Source organism: Ranitomeya variabilis, chromosome 5 (genome assembly GCF_051348905.1).
Source record: "Ranitomeya variabilis isolate aRanVar5 chromosome 5, aRanVar5.hap1, whole genome shotgun sequence".
Lineage (NCBI taxonomy): Eukaryota > Metazoa > Chordata > Amphibia > Anura > Dendrobatidae > Ranitomeya > Ranitomeya variabilis.
In genome coordinates this window covers 175,477,871-175,499,995 of record NC_135236.1, presented here as the reverse complement: position 1 = coordinate 175,499,995, position 22,125 = coordinate 175,477,871, and the positions used below count along the sequence as shown (strand labels likewise).

At 41.8% G+C, this 22,125-nt stretch overlaps 1 protein-coding gene across 2 annotated transcripts in view; it reads left to right on the top strand.

Moving 5' to 3' along the window:
- Positions 1 to 6,207: 6,207 nt before the first annotated feature.
- The window catches only part of LOC143773521 (protein shisa-like-1a), a 32,994-nt gene continuing 17,076 nt past the window's right edge, over positions 6,208 to 22,125 (top strand). Inside the window, exons 1-2 of one of the 2 annotated variants that reach the window (XM_077260939.1) lie at positions 6,208 to 6,663; positions 15,185 to 15,356. In XM_077260939.1, the coding sequence (XP_077117054.1) occupies positions 15,188 to 15,356 (169 nt within the window). In that variant the 5' untranslated portion in view covers positions 6,208 to 6,663; positions 15,185 to 15,187. Of the gene's footprint in view, positions 6,664 to 7,568; positions 7,713 to 15,184; positions 15,357 to 22,125 lie in introns of those variants that run through there. The other variant, XM_077260938.1, reaches the window with a different exon arrangement.

The window sequence follows — 22,125 nt, the reverse complement described above, 5'->3', positions numbered from 1 at the left end:
GCTGACATGTATTGTTGTTTTCTTCCCAGTCCGGGAGTACTGGATTTAACCGGGGGGGGAGTGCAGCGCCCCAGAGTCCTGGTCGTTGCAGTACTGATGCTCCGCTGCTAAGGGGAGTGATGGTACGTCTGATGGCACTTAAGGAGTTCACCTGACCAGGTATCACAGACACCAATATACTTCATAGTCTGGCCTCCAGGGGGAGCAAAGGGCACTATGTATTAGGCTACTCCTCACAATTTGGTAAAACTGGGGGTTGGATAGAAAGTTAGACAGAAGCTGACTGGGTTGGAACCAGGCAACATCCTGTGGCAGAGGGTGTTGCAGGGGAAGATTCAGGGGGGTCCCTGTCAGGGGTGGGATCCTGACAGAGGCCTAGCGAACAAGACAGAACGTTAAGGAACCGCGCCTGCACTACATCGCGGTGGTATCTCAAGAAAGGACAAGAAGCGAGGTTTATTGTGAAGAGTGAGAAACGAGATCATAGCAAAAAGGAGATAACACCAGTAGGAGTCGTGCCGTAAGATCAAGGCAACATCCTACTGAGGCGCGTAGCCGGTGGCCGGAACACCGAGGAAGTATTGGGCTCCAAGCATTACTTCAAACCAACGGCAGGACAGTTAATTATAGGTTGGCTGTCTCACCTAAATCACCTAAGCAGACATAGGGGGCAACTGTGGGAGAGGGGCGTCACTAGGGTCCCGGAAGAACTCCAGGCCTACCCGTCATACGGGTGCGTCCTAGCCATATCATCTGAGGGACGGAGAAGAACATCAGAACAGACATAAGTTGTGGGAAAGAACATCAGAAACAGACACAACAGTTGTGAGGACTATCCCGTGGTGCTCAGCAGGGAAGTACTACAACACACAGGCGCTAGAAGGTAGGCACAGATTTCCACCTGCAAAGGGAACTCTGGAGGTGCCATCGGACCGGCCGGTCTCAGCCAGCCCTGTTAACCGTACTCTGGATTGAGGATCTTGAAGCCTTCAGTAAAGAGGTAAAGAGACTGCAACCCTGTGTCCTCGTTATTCACCGCGACCTGCACCACGCACCACCACCTACACCTTTTATTGGACGCCCCTTAGCAGGGTCACGGACCGGGTCTAGCCACCGTGACAACCCCAGAACTGAGACAGAGAGGCCCGATACCGAGTACCCCGCGGCCCTGCGTCTGGGGGCGCTCCAAACTCACATAGTATATCACAAAAGGGATAGAGCTGTGGAGTGGGCATGGCTATGTGCAGTGGGTGAAGATATGCAAAGTGAATGTGGCTATGCAGAGTGGGTGGGGCTATGTGGAGTGGGCGTGGCTATGTGCAGTGGGTGAGGATATGTGAAGTGAATGTGGCTATGCAGAGTGGGTGGGGCTATGTGGAGTGGGCGTGGTTTGATACATACACACACATACAATCAGCTTTATATATAGATGAGATTCACTTTTTGTATTGAAAAACTTGCAATTTTCACACTGACTACTGGGTCTAATATAGACTAACCAATGCCTGTCGTCTCAAGAAGGGACACATGTACGTTAGCCAAAATAAACAGACTCCAAACCTGGTTTTTGTATTGGGACATCCAATGAGCCTGCGCAAAGATCATTGTAAAGGGAGGGGGAGCAGGGAGAGCAGCTGTGACATCCCCTATTGTGATTGATGGGTCCTGTGCTATCAGCTGTGTATAGATATGTTATGAGTAATTGTAACCCTGCCTCTGATGATAACAAAAACCTTCATGACCTCTCTTAGACTATGTTCACACGCTGCGATTTGCTGCGTTTTTTCTGCAGGCAAAACCTGCTCTCTTGACAGTAAAGAAGCTGCTTACAAAAAGCAAGTTTTACTGCGTTTTTCTGGATCCCAATGTTCAACTTTGCTTCCACCACAGAAAAAAAATTAAAGAACACTTCAAGAGTACAACATAATACACCTGCAAATATTAAAACAATATTTATATGGTAATCAATATCTGTCCATATGTAATGAGAAATATCCTATTTTTAAGTGCATGTGTGGACTATATGCAAATTGCCTCTTCAGAGAGAAAGAGGACTTGAACTCTATAGCGCCACCTGTTGGAAGTAGCGATCCTACAAGTCACAATCTACTCTTTAACGAGTCTTGCAATATGACAGGATAAAAGCTTTTATCGTAAGTCATACTGCAAGACTCATTAAATAGTCGATTCTGACTTGTAGGATCGCTACTTCCAACAGGTGGCGCTATAGAGTTCAAGTCCTCTTTCTCTCTGAAGAAGCAATTTGCATATTAAAATTTCCCAGGGGAGCATTGCACGGTGAATAAGCCTCCTTACCTTGACAAGTCAGAGCTGGTATGTCTCTCTGCACAAGGAGAAACATTACCCCTGTGTGGACTATAGTGACCCTTCAGAAAAATTGCATGAAAACCAGACTGAGAAAATAATCGACAAGAAGGTCAATAATAATGGTGGAAAAATCATTAAACACTTTATTGATTAAGAATTTTGATGTGCAAGGGTAGAAAGAAGAACCAGAAGAAAAAGCGAGTGCTCAATCCAAGTAGCTAATGATAATTAATTTGCTACTCATATAGATAACTATATGATGAACAATGCAAGGTGTTAGGTCACCAATGCAAGACATATGGGAAACCATAAAACTTTTGGAAAAAGGGCATTTTGATCAAATTATTTAGGGGAAATAAGATTTGATGTCTGAAAAAATAGTGACTATCCTAAACAAAAAGGTTCACATGAGATCATGAAAAACTACACTGTTTATTTTCACACTTTGGTCAGCCCTTGAGTTGGTCAGGCATTGTTCAATGTCACACCTTGGTCAACCAATGTTTACACACATCACTAATTTAATTAAACTGTACTAATCTTAACTGCCATTCTCATGTGAGGACATCAAGACATTATGGTTTAAACTACTACATACTGCTCTACATGCTTTTTTCACTAAAACTGCAGCAAATTCTGATACCTTCGGTTTTTGCTGCGCTCTTGTACTTAGGTCAGGTGCAAATGATGCCGAACTGGCAGCACTTTGGACGCAGCGCGTGTTTACTGCATCCAAAGCACTGCTGTCTATTCAACACAGGTGAATATGCATGTATTCACTGAACCGTGTGGATTCACTGTGTTCAATACATTCTATGGGCGAAACCTCTGGGTCTCGGCAAAAGAAATTGATGTGCTGCAGTCTGGAGAAAAGCGCCGCATGTCCATCTACGCGAGTGAGCCGCGGGTGTCTGTGGACATGGGATTTCTTGAAATCCCATCCACTACGCTGTAACAGCGGGGCGCTGTGGGTTTGACGCTGCATAAGTACGCAGCGTCAAACCTGTAGCGATTGCTGATCATGTGAACATACCCTTACTCATTGCTTTCTATGGGTGAAAAAACGCTGCAAAACGATGACAAAAGTGACATTCTGCACTTTTCAAAAACACAGCAGTTCTCCAATTCAGTCAGGAAAAAAAAACAATGTGTGTGCATGAGATGTCTGAAATCTCCTAGCTTTTGCTGGTACTGTAAAACGCTGCTTAAAATTTGCACTAAAAAAGCAGCAAAAACGCAACTTGTGAACATAGCCTTAAAATTGCAAGATTACTTTTATTTTTTACAGATCATAGAATTAAAAAATACTCAGCCAAATAAAACAAAATACATGTAAGAAAAAATAATAATTTTAACAAAAGGTCTTTTCTAACTATTGCTTAGCTTTTTCCATTCTTTTGTAGAACGACCTATGTGCTTTCTTTGTCTTGCTACATGACCCACACTCTCTTGCAATTCGCCTTATCTACAGACGTCTTGCCATTTTCCTTTAGAATTTGCAAATAAAATTCAGAATTCATTGTTCAATCTATGATGGCAAGCTGTCCTGGCCGAGATGCAGCTAAACAAGCCCAAATCGTGATACCACCACCACAGGGTTTCATAGATGGTATCAGGTTTTTATTCTGTAATCCAGTGTTTTTCTTTCACCAAACAAAACACTTCTTATGAAAGCCATACACTATTTTGGTCTCATCTGTCCACAAAACTTTGTTCCAGTAGACTTCTGGCTTGTCCAGGTGATCTTTAGCAAACTGAAAATGGGCAGAAAAGTTTTCTTTAAAAAGTAGTGGCATTCTTGTTGCAAACCTGCCATGCACAGCATTACACAGCATTATTGTTCAGTGAACTCCTTCAAACTGAGAGAGGCCTTTAGTTGCTTAGAAGGTACCTTGGGTACTTTTGTGACCTTGCTGACTATTATACGCCTTGCTCTTGGAGCAATCTTTGTTGGTACACCTTGGAGAGGCTGAAAATGGTCTTGAATTTCCTCCATTAGTACACAATCTGCCTGACTGGATTGGTGGAGTCCAAACCTTTTAGAGATGGATTTATAACCTTTTCCAGCCTGATCAGCATCAATACTTCTTATGAGGTCCTCAGGAAAATCCTTTGTATATGCCAAGATACACTTCTATAAACGTGTTGCGAAGATGAGACTTTGATAGATCTCTGTTCTTTAAATAAAACAGGTCACCCACTTACAACTCATTGTCAACCCATTGATTGAAATTGTCAGACTCTAATTTCACGTTCAAATGAATCGCTACCTTAAAGGTTCACATATTTCTTCAATTCATAAACATGTGATATTGGATCATTTTACAAGTCTAATATTTCGGACTCATTTGCTTGATTTGGTTCTCTTTATCTACTTTTAGGACTTCTGATGTAGCTTTTGGTCAAATTTATACAGAAACATTAAAAATTATAAAAGGGACACACACTTTCAAGCACCATTCCACTCTCATACACATATTTTAGTAATGTAATGATATGCTTCTTGCCAACCATTTTCACTGTAGAAAGGTAAATTGAAAGAAACCAGAACGTCACAACACCTCTATAGATATTTCTGCCTGACAACATTAAAGAGGTATTCCCATCTCCAAGATCGTGTCCCAATATGTAGTAGGTGTAATAACAATAATATTAGCAAATACCTCCAATTAGAAATGTTGTGTAGTTTTTCTGATTCACTATGCCTCTTTCCTCATGTGCAAGCTTTGCAGGACCTTAGGTGTCCATTGTTGCAACCACTAGTAATTAGGTAACTGTCACTTTAGCAGTGGTCGTAACCATGGATACCTAAGGTCGTGCAATGCCTGCACATGAGGGAAGAGACATAGCGAATCAGAAAAACTATACTACATTTCTAATTGGAGATATTTGCTAATAATATTATTATTACTCCTACTATATATAAGCATCAGGATGGTGAGGGAATATACACATGCACCCAAAAAATAATAATTGTGAGCAACAGTATCAACAGATGTAGCCAAAATTAACTATACAAATAATGAGCCATGTTGATAACTTTTCTCAGAAAGTTCTCATTTACGTATATTGGGTTAACATTGATCTAAAGTTAGCTGTCAGATTGCACTTTTCTGTGCCATGATGGTGCTGTTCTTGGAACAATGGCTACATCTGGCATGTAGTCTTTAGGGTGAGCCATCATTAAGAGATTGGTGATGGTACAACTCTTGACATTGACGCCAATTAACTGATTAAAGGGATCGCAGAGCTTGGGAGAGCATTGCAGCATTTGCATTGTCTACTCCGGGCTTTAAACTGGTGCATACTTCCCCCTGTGGCTATGGTAGGTATTGCAGTTGTGTACTGGTCAAGGGAACAGAGGTACAATTCACTGCTCTTAATTACAATATTTTCCATAGTATGGAAAATCTAATCAGGCACGTCAGGAGGCGTCTACAGTCAGGTTTTGTTTTTCCGCAAACAGGAGCAGCTGAGGAGCTAAAGTGTCCCTGTGGGGCTCATGTGACAAGGACTGGAGCTTTGTGTTATCGCTTTATTTATACTGATCCCGGCTCCGCTTCTACTGACCCTTCTCTTTCTTCTAACTACCTGGAGCCAGTCTCCCAAAACCCGCAGCATCAGGACCAGCTACAGTTTGGAATCCCTTCCGTTGCTATGGAGAGCAAGTATTCTCTACTGATGGAAGGCTGTATTGCACTTACAGTACCTCCATCTCTCCCAGAGGAGTAATTATCAAGGGCTGGCAGGCTGCGAGTGGAAACAAACCATCAATTACATCACTAAGCCAGATCCATTTTTTAAAAAGCAGTTATTGAATTAAAAGGGGCACGCATACAAACACACACAAAACTTCTACGCTTGCATTTGTTTCTGCCGCCTCATATAAAGTACATATATCCATAGAAACTGCATTAGTTTAAAAATTAAATAGAAGGCCCCGGGCTGAATTAAGGTCCCCACAGTGACTCAATTTGTGCAAAACACTTTGCTGTTAAGCTCAGTACCCTAGAGAAACCAGAAAAGCAGCTGCACTCAGCTCATATGCAGATGCAAGGGAGGATTTCCTCCATATTAATGGCTTTTTTTTAAACATTTTCAAAAAGAAATGCCGAAAACTGTGTCGTGTAATTGAGGTCACTGCTTTGTCTTTTCCTCCAAAAACGTCTCTGAAGAAACTTGGTGGGATTGGAGTCAAATTACGGCTTCTGGGGGACAAGTTTCCGAACAGAAGTTCCTAACTACAGGGGATTGAGTAAGCGGGAACTCCAGGAGAATGACGAGGGACCATGCTGCGTCAGGAACAGCCCGAGTAATGAGGCCGGTACATGGAAGGTATGTGCAGAGGCGGCATGCATGATATTCTATGTACTGCGCCTATCATAATCATACATTATATGCATTGTAGATCCTTATATGTGTGCTCCTATCATAATCATACATTATATTACATGCAATGCATATCCTTATATGTGTGCTCCTATCATAATCATACATTATATTACATGCATTGCATAGCCTTATATGTGTGCTCCTATCATAATCATACATTACATGCATTGCATAGCCTTATATGTTTTTTTTCCATAAAGCAGCCTTTAAATTGGATGAATTATTATTAAGTAAATTACTAAGTAGACAAAAAAAGGTAGAGGATTCCCCCAATTATTTTTTTATCCCGATATTTTTATTTACGACATGATTTCACTTCAAAATTTCCCAATAGTAAATATTATTTGTGGCATGAAATAAGCTTTATCATGCTCTTAGAAGACAAGTAATGTTTCCCCCTGTTGTAAATGAATATTTGTGCTAAATGTACAGCACATAGAGATAAAGTGATCATCCAAAGGTCAGAGAGGCAAGTAGTGAACCTCCTCCGCCCACACACCTGTGCAACCACGTCCATATGTCTCTGGGGATAATCTGCACCAAAATCACCAAAACCTTCCTATCCAAAGAATTTTTTCCTGCATTTTTCTATGAATTCTCTTTTTAAACACTGTAATCTCTTCCCTGTGTCCAGAAGGGTTTACAATGTAATCCCTCATGTCCAGAGTTTTCCCTAAAATCCCACAAAGACTGAGACTTGCACCAGCAGTGTCATTCTTAGAGATCCGCTTCTTCAGTCCGGGCTTAATTAAAGCGTTTAGACCTTGAATACATTTTAATAAATGACTTTTACAGAAGAGGGGGCTACGAGTCACAGACTTTTGATTTTTTGGTTTTGTGTGGGAGAGGGAAGGGCAAAGGTCAGGACCAGACAGAACAAAACACCTCTCCTTACATTACACGTTACAAAGTAGCGGAGATCTCTTCAAGGCTGCCTCAACAAAGGAGCTGTCCAAAGAGAATGGATTTCCAGCCATCCCTCGGTGCTACACGTAAGTCTCCATCCTAATGCACCCTGTGCCTGTCGCTGTCATTACTGGAATTGTTGCCTACTGTTTGTAGAGAAAAGCTGCTGCATTTCGTTCAGACCGTAAATGCAGATTTTGCTTGTGCACCCTACAGGGTGGCAGAAAAAGGGTTAAAAAAAATCAACTTTTTTTATTTTATTTTTTTTAATATCAGTCATCTATTGTGCTGCTCATTACGGAATGTGCCTTATATATAGGTTATTAAGAGATGATTGAAATGACAGGACTACATCCCTCACTTAGTTGTACATTGCTGTGGAATATGTTGGCGCTATATAAATAACATTATTCTTTATTATTACCTGTCACTGTTTAGGGTTCCCTTCCCATGTGGCCCCTCCATAGGGCCTGCTATATAGATATGCAGCATAGCTAACGATATCATTTCATCACCACTGTAATGATTTTCAGCTAAACAGAAAGATATCAACAGAGTTCCCCAGAATTGTCATTGTTCGCCCCATCAGGGGTTTATTGTTACCCTTTCACCTGCTCCCGTTTATCATGGCTATTGCTTGGTCAGACCATATTCCTGCAGTTTACAGTATTACTTTATGATCTGAATATATGAAAAAATCTACGGTATTGTCTATAGCACTTTTGATTTTAACTTTAATTTTAATTAAACAAACTGTTTAGCTTTGGACCTTTCCAGCGTGTAGTACAAGTTCCATCTTCAAAGAAATCTGTCACCAGCTTTTTGCTATCTAATCTGAGAGCACCATAACATAGAGGCAGAGACCCTGATTCCAGCGATGTGTCACTTGCTGGTCTGTTTGCTGCCGTTTTGATAAAATACCTGCTTTATCAGCAGGAGATTATTATTAGAGGACTAGTGAACCTGCTGCCATGTAGTCCTCTAAATTAATGAGCGCCGTATAACCCTGTCCCCACAATTCATTGCCTGCTTTCAGCCTATGCACAGTGCAGGCAGAAAGCTGTCAATCAGTGATGTGGGCGGGATTATAAAGAGCTCAGCAGCTGGATATCTAGTAGATCTAAAGCAGATAAAACGGATTTTATCTAAACTGCAGCAAGCAGCACAGTAAGTGATATATATCACTGGAATCAGGGTCTCTGCTCCTAAATCATGCTGCTCTTAAGTTAGGAACCTGGTGACAGATTCTCTTTAACTAATATTAATACTTCTATTATCCTACTATTTGTCGGTGGACGTGTCTGTCAATAATATCTGTGTAAACATTATATTCTCATGTCAGGAGCTGACAATTGTAGAGAGTAGAGCTGCTACCTGGACACTACTTATCTTTTCCAGCAGAACCATGCATAGATCACTTTGTCTGAAGTTCCTTCTCTTGTGACAGCCACTGCTTAGCTGACATAGTATATTGTCTGTTTCATTAAAATGAGATACTTCAGCAGCTGTAGTGTGAATGATACTGTGCACATTTCTTAGACTGGATGAGCCTGATGTACTTATTGTAAAAATCCATTCTTGAATGGCTATATAATAAATGTTGAAAGTTTAAAGGGAATCTGTCACCAGGTGTTTACTACCACACCTTAGAGCAGCATGATATACTGTAGGGCAGAAACACTGCTTCCAGTGATGTGTCATACTGGGCTACTTGCTGCAACTTTTTATAAAATCACTGTTTTATCGGCTATAGATCTATCAGTTTTCCAAATGCTGAGCTCTATGTAACCCTACCCACACCACTGATTGGCAGGTTTCTATGTACACTGTGGATAGACAGAAAGCTGCCAATCAGTGTTGGATGGGGTTATACAGAGCTCAGCATTCAGAGGACTGATAGGTCTAGAGCAAATAAGGCTAGTTTCACACTAGCGTTAACTGCAATACGTCGCAAATGCGTTGTTTTGCCGAAAATACGCATCCAGCAAAAGTTCTTGCTGGATGCGTTTTTTCGTCATAGACTAACATTAGCGACGCATTAGCAACGCATTTGCGACGCATTGCCAAACGTCGCGTCCGTTTTGCGACGCTTGGGCGTGTGGTAGCGGACCATCGGGAAAAAAAAACCTTACATGTAACGTTTTTTGCTCCCGACGGTCCGCTTTTTCCGACCGCGCATGCGCGGCCGGAACTCCGCCCACACCTCCCCGCACTTCCCCGCACCTCACAATGGGGCAGCGGATGCGTGGGAAAAATGCATCTGCTGCCCCCGTTGTGCGGCGGGGACAACGCTAGCGTCGGGGACCTCGGCCCGACGCACGGCGACGGGCCGAGCCTGACGCTAGTGTGAAAGTAGCCTAAAACAGACATTTTATCAAAATGAAACCAAGCAGACCAGTAAGTTACAAATCTCTGGAATCAGGATCTTTGTCCCTGCACCATGTTGTGCTCAGATTACATAGCTAAAACCTGGTCACAGATTTCCTATAAAGAGTAAATGGATTGAACTGTTTGAACTGATGAGGCTGATGTACCTAGTTGGAGAATAGCTGTATGTACAATGTATTCTGAACGTTTCCCTCCTACCATGAGCATTTTATGAGACCAGTTCTGGCTCCACTTGTAAAATGCTCACATTAGTAAGAGGATTATACAGCCATTCTGACATGGATTTTCAAAGTAATGCACACCAGCTTCCTCAGGTCTAAGAGATGCATTTACTAATGTCTCCTGTTTGCATTGTGAAATCTGGTGACAGATCTGCTCCAGGATGACTCCCAGTTCGGACCAGTGGCATAGTTCAGTCTCTGGCCCAAACTCTGTGCTCTCCGATGCTTCCAACAGAGGCAGATTTGTAGGATTGAAAGTGCAGCAATCTAGGAAGCTTGAGAGCAGCACATGCAAAATCTATAGAAAAAAAGCTTGTAATCACTGTGCAACTTGTCTAAGAGACCAACCGCCTCTAGACTACAGCAGTGGTCAGTAACCTAGGCAACGAGCAGCAAACATTAAAAGTAAAAATCCCTCCATTCTTGAGAACAGGGAGGAAATTTAATAGCAAGTAAATTGCAAAGTTGCTTGTCTTTATAAACACTTTTCCATTTTACGTATGTAAGAAGATTAGACAACCCCTTTAACTATACAGTACTGTTAAAGCCCAATATAATATTTGTAATGCTTGACGCCTATTTACTGATTAGGCTATTTGATTTTGTAAAATGCTCTATAAAATTATGTCTGAAGAATAGAGAATGACAGATTAAATACAAAGATGAGGATAGTTAGTGTCTGTATATACTAGTCCACTGGCAGCACCGGTCAGGTAGTTTGCAGATCGGTGACTGTTTCCTAGCTTGTTTCCACAGGCAGACCGCACATCAGACGCACACTGAATGACCTGCCATAGACTGCCATTTGTAGCAGGCTGCCATTGTTCTCTGCAGCACAGGACCTGTTTACTGAGGAAGATGCGCTGCCGAGAACCAAAAAATAATTTCACCCAAAAATAGAGCGTTTTCGTCCAGTGATCGTTAGTGTGTTTAGACTGTATAATTATCATGTAAATACAGCTTTAGACAGGTAGATGAAATACACTCCCTGACAGAAATTATGTCGCTTATCCATGTTATGTAAATAAAAGCTTATAACCTGACGTCAAATTCATCCATTGGTTGTACAAATTATTCTTTTGAAAGCTGAAACCCTCCGAAATGTGGTTTAGGTTAAGAAAATAAATTGGCATCAATGCAGAAATATTGATCAGTTAATGGACACAGAAGGGTCAGACTTTGGCAAGACAAAAGTTTTGTCACCCACAGATGTTAATGTGATATTCAAACAAATAATTAACTTAAAATACAAATATAAGTTGCCTAACATTGGTGAATGAAGTTGTGGTGCTATTAGTCATATTTAATATTTTGTGTGACTTCCATGAGCTTGAAAGACTGCATCATGCGGTTCAACAATGATTCATACAATTTATTAATGAAGTCATCAGGAATAGCAAAGAATGCAGTCTTACATGCCTCCCAGAGTTGGTAAGACATGTCCTATTTCATGTTAAATACTGGGTTTGATAAGTTAGATAACTGTTTCTGGATATTATTTAGTATATATGTACAATTATTTTGTTTTTGTTCTCTATATACCCCTTCTGTTTGGTGTAGGGGTTTTTATGGTTTTTAAATTTTTTTTGTTTTTTATTGATGTCAATTAATCTTTACTTGTATATATCGGTTTTCAGCAGGTCCTTTTGGCTTCCCCTATCCTTAATGTATGTGTATGATTGATGGCTGCAACTTTCAACCTACCACTGGATTTGCCTATTTATCAACGTTGGCTTCCTGCTGTATTTATATATATATATATGTACTGTTTCTTTATACTGTATGTGAACTGTGTTAGTTCATTTGTAATGTATTTTTACCTGTTGAATATGATTTCATATATGTATACTTTATGTAAATAATCTGATTTACAGCAATGGTGGCTCTAATATAACAGCGTATGCGCTTCTACTGATATCCAGTGGTGGGTTACACTTATGAGCAGCCCCCTATCCTTTTCCTTCTTATTTCTTCTTTTATCATTGGTGCTTCAGTGGGAGTCCGCATGCGCTCCGACGCTCTGCGTTCCCGGCATGGACCGGCGCGTCTATTCGCCTCCCTCGCGCGCATGGGGTTAAATTTCCCTCTATCCAATATGTGATGCATATAAAAAGGTATAAGTTTATTACATAAACATAAAATATATATCAGTACATGTAAGCAGAAAATGAATCAATTATAGAGAAAATACAGAAATAAGATCAGGTAAAGAGCGGCATGTACAACCATATTACATCAAATGGGGTTTATGTGGACCTAAGAGACATTAGAAGATAGTAGGGGAGGTATGATTACGTCATAGTAAGCCTGTGCCTGTAATCAATCCAACCCTAATCAAGTCAGGCCCCACCATGTCCCCGCAGGCTCTTAGGGTACCGTCTCACAGTGGCACTTTTGTCGCTACGACGGTACGATCCGTGACGTTCCAGCGATATCCATACGATATCGCTGTGTCTGACACGCAGCAGCGATCAGGGACCCTGCTGAGAATCGTTTGGAACTTTATTTCGTCGCTGGATCTCCCGCTGACATCGCTGGATCGGTGTGTGTGACACCGATCCAGCGATGCGTTCGCTTGTAACCAGGGTAAACATCGGGTTACTAAGCGCAGGGCCGCACTTAGTAACCCGATGTTTACCCTGGTTACCATCGTAAATGTAAAAACAAACAAACCGTACATACTCACATTCCGGTGTCCGTCAGGTCCCTAGCCGTCTGCTTCCCGCACTGACTGACTGCCGGCCGGAAAGTAAAAGCAGAGCACAGCGGTGACGTCACCGCTGTGCTGTGCTTTACGGCCGGCACTCAGTCAGTGTGGGAAGCAGACGGCTAGGGACCTGACGGACACCGGAATGTGAGTATGTACTGTTTTGTTTTTTTTTACATTTACGATGGTAACCAGGGTAAACATTGGGTTACTAAGCGCGGCCCTGCGCTTAGTAACCCGATGTTTACCCTGGTTACCCGGGGACTTCGGCATCGTTGGTCGCTGGAGAGCTGTCTGTGTGACAGCTCTCCAGCGACCACACAACGACTTACCAACGATCACGGCCAGGTCGTATCGCTGGTCGTGATCGTTGGTAAATCGTTTTGTATAACGGTACCTTTACCCATGATGTTATGTATAGGATGACACGCCACAAGCCCCAACGAGCATTTTGTGTCGGCTTCCTCAGGGGGTCATGCCTCAATATCTGACATGAAATCAGAATAAACCTTTCCTATTTTAGGTCAGTTATGATTACCATAATTATTAATATTTGCCAAATGCCAAAGTCAAAATTTTACTTACACTAAGATTATCATGCCTTTAAACAATTCAACGACTTCCCATATGATGATGTCATGTATTTGGAAGCTTTTGATAAGTTTTTTGGCAACATCTGACTTAATTAGAGACACACCTGTGGATGTATTTTAATGCGCACCTGAAATACACTGCTTATTTGTGCAGCATCATGGGAAAATCTCAAGAAATCAGTCAAGATATCAGGAAGAGAATTGTGGACTTACACAAGTCTAGCTCATCCTTGAGTACAATTTCTAGATACCTGAATGTGCCTCGTTTATCTGTACAAATAATTATATGCAAGCACCAACAAGATGGGAATGTCCAGCCATCATACCGCTCTGGAAGGAGACAGGTTCTGTGTCCCAGAGATAAATGTGCTTTAGTCCGACGTGGGCATATCAACCCAAAGACAAAGCAAAAGATCTTGTGTAGATGATGGCCAAAGCTGGTAAGAGTGTGTCAATATCCACAGAGAAACGAGTATTGTATCAACATGGGCTGACAGGCCACTCTGCCAGGAAGAAGCCATTACTCCAAAAGAAACATAAAAAAGCCAGATTAATGTTTTCAAATGCACACAGGGACAAAGACCTTAATTTTTTGGAGTCATGTCCTGTGGTCTGATGAAACTAAAATTGAACTTTTTGGGCATAATGACTATTGGTACATTTGGAGGAAAAAGGTAGAAGCTAGGAAGCCTAAGAACACCATCCCAACTGTGAAACACTGGGGTGGCAGCATCATATTGTGAGGTTGTTTTGCTGCAGGAGGGACAGGTGCACTTCACAAAATAGCTGGCATCATGAGAAAAGAAGATTATGTGGCAATACTGAGGCAACATCAACCAGGAATTTAAAGCTTGGGTGAAAATGGGTCTTCCAAATGGACAATGACCCGAAGTATACTGCCAAAATGGTAACATAGTGACTTAAGGATAACAAAGTCAATGTTTCGGAGTGGCCATCACAAAGTCCTGATCTCAATCCTATTGAAAATTTATGGGCAAAGCTGAAAAGTCAGGTGCGAGCAAGGCGACCTGCAAACCTGGATCAGTTACACCAGTTTTATCAGGAGCTCAGGAGCAATGGACCCAAATTCCGACCAACTATTGTGAGAAGCTTGTGGAAGGATATACCAATCATTTGACACAAGTCATTAAGTTTAAGGGCAATGGTACCAAATACTAAAGAAATGTATGTAAACTTTTGACTTTGCAGTAAGTAATAAAAATGCCTTAAAACATTCTCTCTCTCATTATCCTGGCATTTGGCAAATATTGATAATTATGGTAATTGTAATTGTCCTAAAACGGGAAAGCCTTATTCTGATTTCATGTCAGATATTGAAAAAAACGTGCATATGTGTCTGTTTATATAACATATGTAAACTTCTGGTTTCAACTGTAGATAGATAGATAGATAGAAGCTGATTGTGTGGTGCCCAGCAGTAGATCACTCATGTACCAGAATGAAATGTACGGTAATCCCTGAATGGTGACCTGCCAGGTAAGTAATGCTGCTGGAATAAAACGCTCGCACCCAGAAGACTTCTAAGGGAGTATTGTTTTTAAAAGAGAAACTAATTGAACTGGAACAATAAAATGTATTTGCTCGTGTGGCAAGCCTTAATGGCATTTGTTCTCTGTTTATTGTCACAGGTAATGGATGCAAAAGATAATGTTGCTTGCGGTTTCTTTGTATCCCTCTTCCCACCCCACTGCTCTGGCAAACAATGTCCACAGCACACAGGAACTCCTGAGAAGATGAAGCGGCTGAATTCAGCTAACCTGCTTCGCCTGAGTGTGCTGCTCCTCAATTATCTCTGGAAAGGTATCTGCTGATTTCACTCCTCCTCTCTGTATGGAAACATTTTTGACTACACAAGAGAATCGCTGACGCCAGTTCTGCCATTATCAGATCTGGTTTTGTTCCCTCATGTATTCAGATCCTTGACGTCATACGCAGCTATAATGGCGAGAAATGTTATTTAACCTGTAGTCTTATTTTTGTATAGGTATTAGACTGAGACAAGAAGTGACAGACGCAGGGTTGTAGCACTGAATAATTGGGGTGACTATAGTAGAAACTCAGACTTAAAGGGAACCTGTCAGCAGGAATCCACCATCAGGGCCGTATCAGCCTAACAGAACGGCTTCCTATCATGCCCTTATTATAGCAGGTAGACACAGTAATTTGTTTTGCAAAAAAACATAGGTCGTGATGAGGTAATGGGGTGGGGTGCGAGGCGCCTGGTTCACTAAGAGGCGCACATCTCTTAATGTATCAGTGACAGATTTGTGGTGTAAGGAACGCCATCGCTCCTCGTGAATTTGAGGAGTGGTGGATGCTCAGCCATCGTCCCACCTCTGCTCCAACATAAATGGCATAAAAACAAGAAAAGTCACAAAATGATTGCCTAATCTCGTGTAGACCAAATATTTTACGACTTTTCAAAGCTGTTCATGTCAATTTTTTTCTGGCATAGAAAACTTTAAAAAATTGGGGCCATAGTCTAATAACACCATATGTCATATATAAAGTAGCTTGACTGGTTCACAGGGGCTGCTCCTCATCCAGGAACAAAGAGGTGTGAATGACGTCTGACAAGTCACTGATCACCTCAACTCCATTGCTTGCAATGCCAATCATGTGCGTGAGCTGTCTTCTCTTTGGGCATGCGGCGGAAAATTGAAACTTACAGACATACACCTTACTTCACTGCATATGTGCAACTAAGACACAGCTCAGCTCACATACATAAATGAGACTTCAAGCAATAGGGGGAGGCGGACAGAGATATTTGATGGATATTTGAGTGTGATTACTGTTAGGCCACATTCACACTTTCTGTATTTGGTGAGTTTTTTACTTCAGTATTTGTAAGCAAAAACCAGGAGGGAACAATCAGAGGAAAAGAATAATAGAAACACGTCACCACTTCTGTATTTATCAGCCACTCCTGGTTTTGGCTTACAAATACTGAGGTAAAAAACTCACCAAATACTGAACATGTGAACGTGGCCTCAGTTTGTCCCTGGGCTAGGTTCAGCCAGTTTGACAAGGCAAGCTACCGTACTTTATATTTGATGTGCGGTGATAATGACATTCATATTTAGCAAAACTGCCTTCCTGTAATAAGGGTGTGATAGAAAGCTTTTTTAGGACGCTGATACTGTGCTGGTGGGGAATTACAAGGTTAGACTATAAGGCCGGTGTCTCTTGCCTCAATATCCGGCACCGCCGCAGGCATTCAGGACCGGAGTGTGCGGCTGCATGTATTTCAATGCAGCTGAACGCCCCAGTCCGAACCGCCGGCCGCAGTGCCAGGTTTTGAGGCGAGAGACTTGCGCGAGTTCCTCGCATTGCAGTTTCAAGAGGGACCGGCCTAAGGCTACTTTTCAACGATGAGCTTTTATTGCGTTTTTGACGCTAAGCATTTTCCCTGGGTCTTACAGTTCCAGCAAAGTGGGTGGGATATATAGAAAACTCTTTTACCACTGGGGCTTCTTATTTACGCTGCATACACTGACAGTTTTTTCATATCCACAACATGTCAATTTCTCTTGCGGGTACACTGAGTTTTATGCGCAGATTTTCCCCATACATTTAAATGAAAATGCACATGCATTTATAGTGCATTTCCGCAGCAAAAATTACATAAAAAATACATGTAATTGGCACCAAACTATAGCAATAAAGTTCAGTTAAATCAAAATACCAGGCAGTTTCAAAATCAAGGCAGCTTTATTTAAAGATTGTGACAACAAACAGAGACAAAAAATGCAGCGTCAAAATGCGATAAAATCGCACACAAAAATGCAAGTAACCTAATTTAAATAATAGGTGCAAAAATTCTGCCACATCAAAAACTTACCAAATTTTTATAATGCGAACATAGCCTAAAGGCTCAAGAAGGCAAAGAAAATGAAATTGAGCTGTTACTCACCCCCCTCCCGGGGTGCAGCGCTGCCTCGCACTGCTTCTTCGGTGATTGTGTAAAGGCTGCTACAATAACATCATGTCGACAGCGCTGCAGCCAGTCACTGAGCTCAGAGGTCATCCCGGTGTAGATGACACGAGCTTCTGAGCTAAGTTATTGGCTGCAAACCTGGCAATGTGACATCACTGGCGCAGCTTGTACACAATCATCGAAGCAGTGGCGGGAGGCAGCGCTGGAACCTGAGAAGTTAACTAACAGCTCAGTCTGTTTCCCTCCCTGAACCTCTGGAGTAATAATATTTGAAAGTGAATACCCCCTTTAAATCCTGCTGACAGATTTCCTTTCAATATATGCCAGCACTGTATGACCCTACAGGGAAACTAAACCTGTACTAGAGTAATGGCACTAATTGCTTTATGCTTCATTTTTATATATTTTCTGTGATTATGTAAATCTATGCTAAATTATGTATACCTTGTCAGTAAGCGAGTCACATGGCAGGTCCAGGACACACACTATTATATGCCTGTGGTGATTGCTTCCTTTTAATACCATTTAATAATTAGTCTTTGCCAACTAAGGTTTTTTTTCCATAATAAAGATAATGAGGGATGGGCTGTTCATTAGTAAGGCATAAGCATAACTTCTAATTAATTATATAATACCCTGGCCAGTGCTCTCTGTAAATTACCCATGAACATATTCCGATAAGGGAGATAATTCTAGTAATTGGGTCTTACAGGTCATCGGAGCCACAGCAGGTCTTGGGGAGGGGTGATGGGACTGCTCAGGTTATTCTGTAATTTGGGGGGAATGATATAAGGTGGCTTCTAGCAGACTATAAGGCCTCCTTCACATGTCCAAGTTTGCAGTACGTGTGGCATCCATTTTTTTCACCGATGCCACATGTACCCAGTATCTGACTGGGTTGGCAAAGGCCCACTAGTAACATTGATTGGTCCTTGGGGCCCATTGTTCAGCTACATGCAAAAATAACCTGACACAAGTACACAAATTTACTTTTGCTTTTTTGTAGTATTAACTTGGCTAACTTGTTTAATGAGGTGATTCGACTATACCTACTTCTGCACTTTGTGAATCAAGTGTAATACTCATTAGTACTCCTTCACTCCTCATTGTTTTCTTTTAATTAAAAGAGCTAGGACATGTTTGGGATTAGTGTCTTGTTGGAAGACAAATCTCCATCCCAGTCTCAGGTCTTTTGCAGACTCAAACAGGTTTTCTTCAAGAATAATCCTGTATTTGGCTCCATCCATATTCCCATCAATTTTAACCATCTTCCCTGTCCCTGCTGATGAAAAGCAGGCCAAACCATGATGCTGCCACCACCATGTTTGACAGTGGGGATGGTCTGTTCAGGGTGATGAGCTGTGTTGCCTTTACGCCAAACATATAATTTGGCATTGATGCCAAAAAGTTCGATTTTGGTTTTATCTGACCAGAGCACCTTCTTCCACATGTTTGGTGTGTCTCCTAGGTGGCTTGTTGCAAACTTTAAAAAACACTTTTCATGGATGTCTTTGAGAAATGGCTTTCTTCTTGCCACTCTTCCATAAAGGCCAGATTTGTGCAGTGTACGACTGATTGTTGTCCTATGGACAGACTGTCCCACCTGAGCTGTAGATCTCTGCAGTTCATCCAGAGTGATCATGGGCCTCTTGGCTGCATCTCTGATCAGTATTCTCTTTGTTTGAGATGAAAGTTTAGGGGGACGGCCGGGTCTTGGTAGATTTGCAGTGGTATGATACTCCTTCCATTTCAATATGATCGCTTGCACAGTGCTCCTTGGGATGTTTAAAGTTTTGGAAATCATTTTGTATCCAAATCCGGCTTTAAACTTCTCCACAACAGTATCACGGACCTGCCTGTTGTGTTCTTGTGGTCTTCATGATGCTCTCTGTGCTTCAAACAGAACCCTGAGACTATCACAGAGCAGGTGCATTTATATGGAGACTTGATTACACACAGGTAGATTATATTTATCGTCATTAGGCATTTAGGACAACATTGGATCATTCAGAGATCCACAATGAACTTCTGGATTGAGTTTGCTGCACTGAAAGTAAAGGGGCCGAATAATATTGCACACCCCAATTTTCAGTTTTTGAATTTCCACAAAAATTTAAAAGAACCAATAAATTTCGTTCAACTTCACAATTGTGTTCCACTAGTTGTTGATTCTTCACCAAAAAGTAACATTTGGTATCTTTATGTTTGAAGCATGATATGTGGGAAAAGGATGAAAATTTCCAGGGAGCCGAATACTTTCTCAAGGCACTGTATATCCCCCTCACTGGGAGCGCCTCACTAACTCGTACCTATAAGGGAATCCTTTCCGGCGACTATTTGCCCTCGGTGCAGTTCCCTGACTGACCTGAGGCAAGTGATAGTGCCAAAGAGCCGATCCCTGCCGGGTCCTTCCCTCCCCCGAGGTGGGCGAAGGAGGTGCCCGCCTTTCCCTATAAGATCCCTTACAGGAGGCCCTACAGGTAGATCCTCCTTTGTGATCTTCGATGCCTCTACCATCATACGTATACTATAAAGCTGGCTATATACCATCAATAGCTGTGGGAAGAATGCACTGTGACAGACAGATAATCCTCCTGACATACCCCCATGCACATGCATGCTTCTTATAGTTCTAAAATCTCCCAAAATATGGAAGCAAATGCAACTAGATATATAAATAGTAGCAATTTTTATTAGCATTTAATCTGACATAAAAAGTTTAAAAAGGGGAGAAATGTGACAAAGAGAACCCACCAATCCAGACACTGGCAGACACAGACAGAAAGGTGCCCTTGTTCAAGAACAATATACTGTATGGGTCCTTTGCAACCCAAGAGCTCCTAAAATACAAAATTGCACCTGCTTTGGAGGTAGAAATGCCCCCTTACCTTTTGGACCCCTGTGCGGCCACACAGGTTGCACCACTGATATGTCTGCCCCTGAATCCAGGGAAGAGAGCAACATAAAAAAATACCCCCTAAAGAAGCTAATGCGAAATGTGCATTGGGGTAGCTCTCCACACTTAGAATTATCATTGTGGACTCTGCTGTGATTGCACCTATTACTGGCATATAATTTACATTACCCCTTAAGGTACTTTACTGTGTACTCTGTTGTACCTTTTTCATACCAGATCAAGGCTTGATTATCAGATGCAGTGTTTAGTCTAAGGCTACTTTCACACATCAGGTTTTTGCCGTTAGGCACAATCCGGCGAGTTTTGAAAAAAATGGATCCGTTTTTTTCTCATAGAGTTATATTAGCGCCGAATTGCGCCTGATGGCCACACGTTTTGCCGTATCCGTCAAAAATTATTCTTCCGTCGGACGGAAGGAACGTACAGAGGAACGTTTTTTTTAGTCTGGCAAAAAAACGCACAGCGACGGTTCTAGCGATAAACGGATGAAACGTGAGATGAAATCACTGGATCTGTCTACCGATTCCAGTATTTTCACACTGAGCATGCCCCGTAGCTTCGTTTTCCATTCTCTCTCTCTCTTTTCCCCGAAACAGGAAGTCCAAAATCTAGGCCCGGTAAACAAAAACAGATCCAGCAAAAAAAATGGATCCGGTGCATCAGTTTTTCACAATTTGTACCGGATCCGTTTTTTTCAAAAATAGCCGGATTATGCCTGAAGGCAAATACCGGATGTGTGAAAGAAGCCTTACATGATCCACTGGGATTCTGTGTGTATTTTTTTATGTTGTTCTGTTCACTGGATTGGTGGGGTTTCTTTGTCACATTTCTCCCCTTTTTAAACTTTTTATGTCAGATTAATTGCTAATAAAGATTTCTACTATTTATGTAGCTAGTTGCATTTGCTTCCATTTTTTTACCTTAATTATTTCGCCATCCCCCTTTTTGGTATTCTTACATTTCTAGCAAAGTGGATGGGATCTATAGAAATCTCAGACCCATTTTTTTTATGCAGTATAAATTGACCTGCGGTCCATGTTGGAAATCCACAACATGTCAATATCTCTTGAGGGTACTCTGAGTTTTATGAGTGGATTTTTCCCATAGACTTGCATTAGTTGCGGAAAATCTACAAAAAAAACCCGCATGTAATCCACACATGATAATAAGGTATTGTCAAAGCCAAATACGAGGAAGTACTAAAAACAAAGCAGCTTTATTTACACCATGACACACCAAAAAGAACAAAAACCACAGCGACAAAACACAATAAAAGTGCAAGTAACCAATATAGCTAATAGGTGCAGAAATGCTGCAGAAAATCTGCAACATCAAAACTTACCAAATACACATGGTGGGAACGTGGCCTAAAGGTACCGTCACACTCAGCGATGCTGCGGCGATATAGACAACGAGCCGACCTAAACTAGATCGCTGGAGCGTCGCTGTTTAGGTCGCTGTAGAGACATCAAACACAGCAGCTCCAGAACGATGCAGGAGCGATCCAGTGACGTAACGGCGACTCACTTCTCGTTCTCGCTGGTTGTTACCTCCATGTCAAACATGCCCCCTATGCTCGTTGCTGGCGTCGTTGCTTTTGATGTCAAACATGACAATACACGCCGACCTGGCGACTAAATAAAGTTCTGGACTTCTAGCTCCGACCAGCGATGGCACAGCGGGATCCAGATTGCTGCTGCGTGTCAAACACA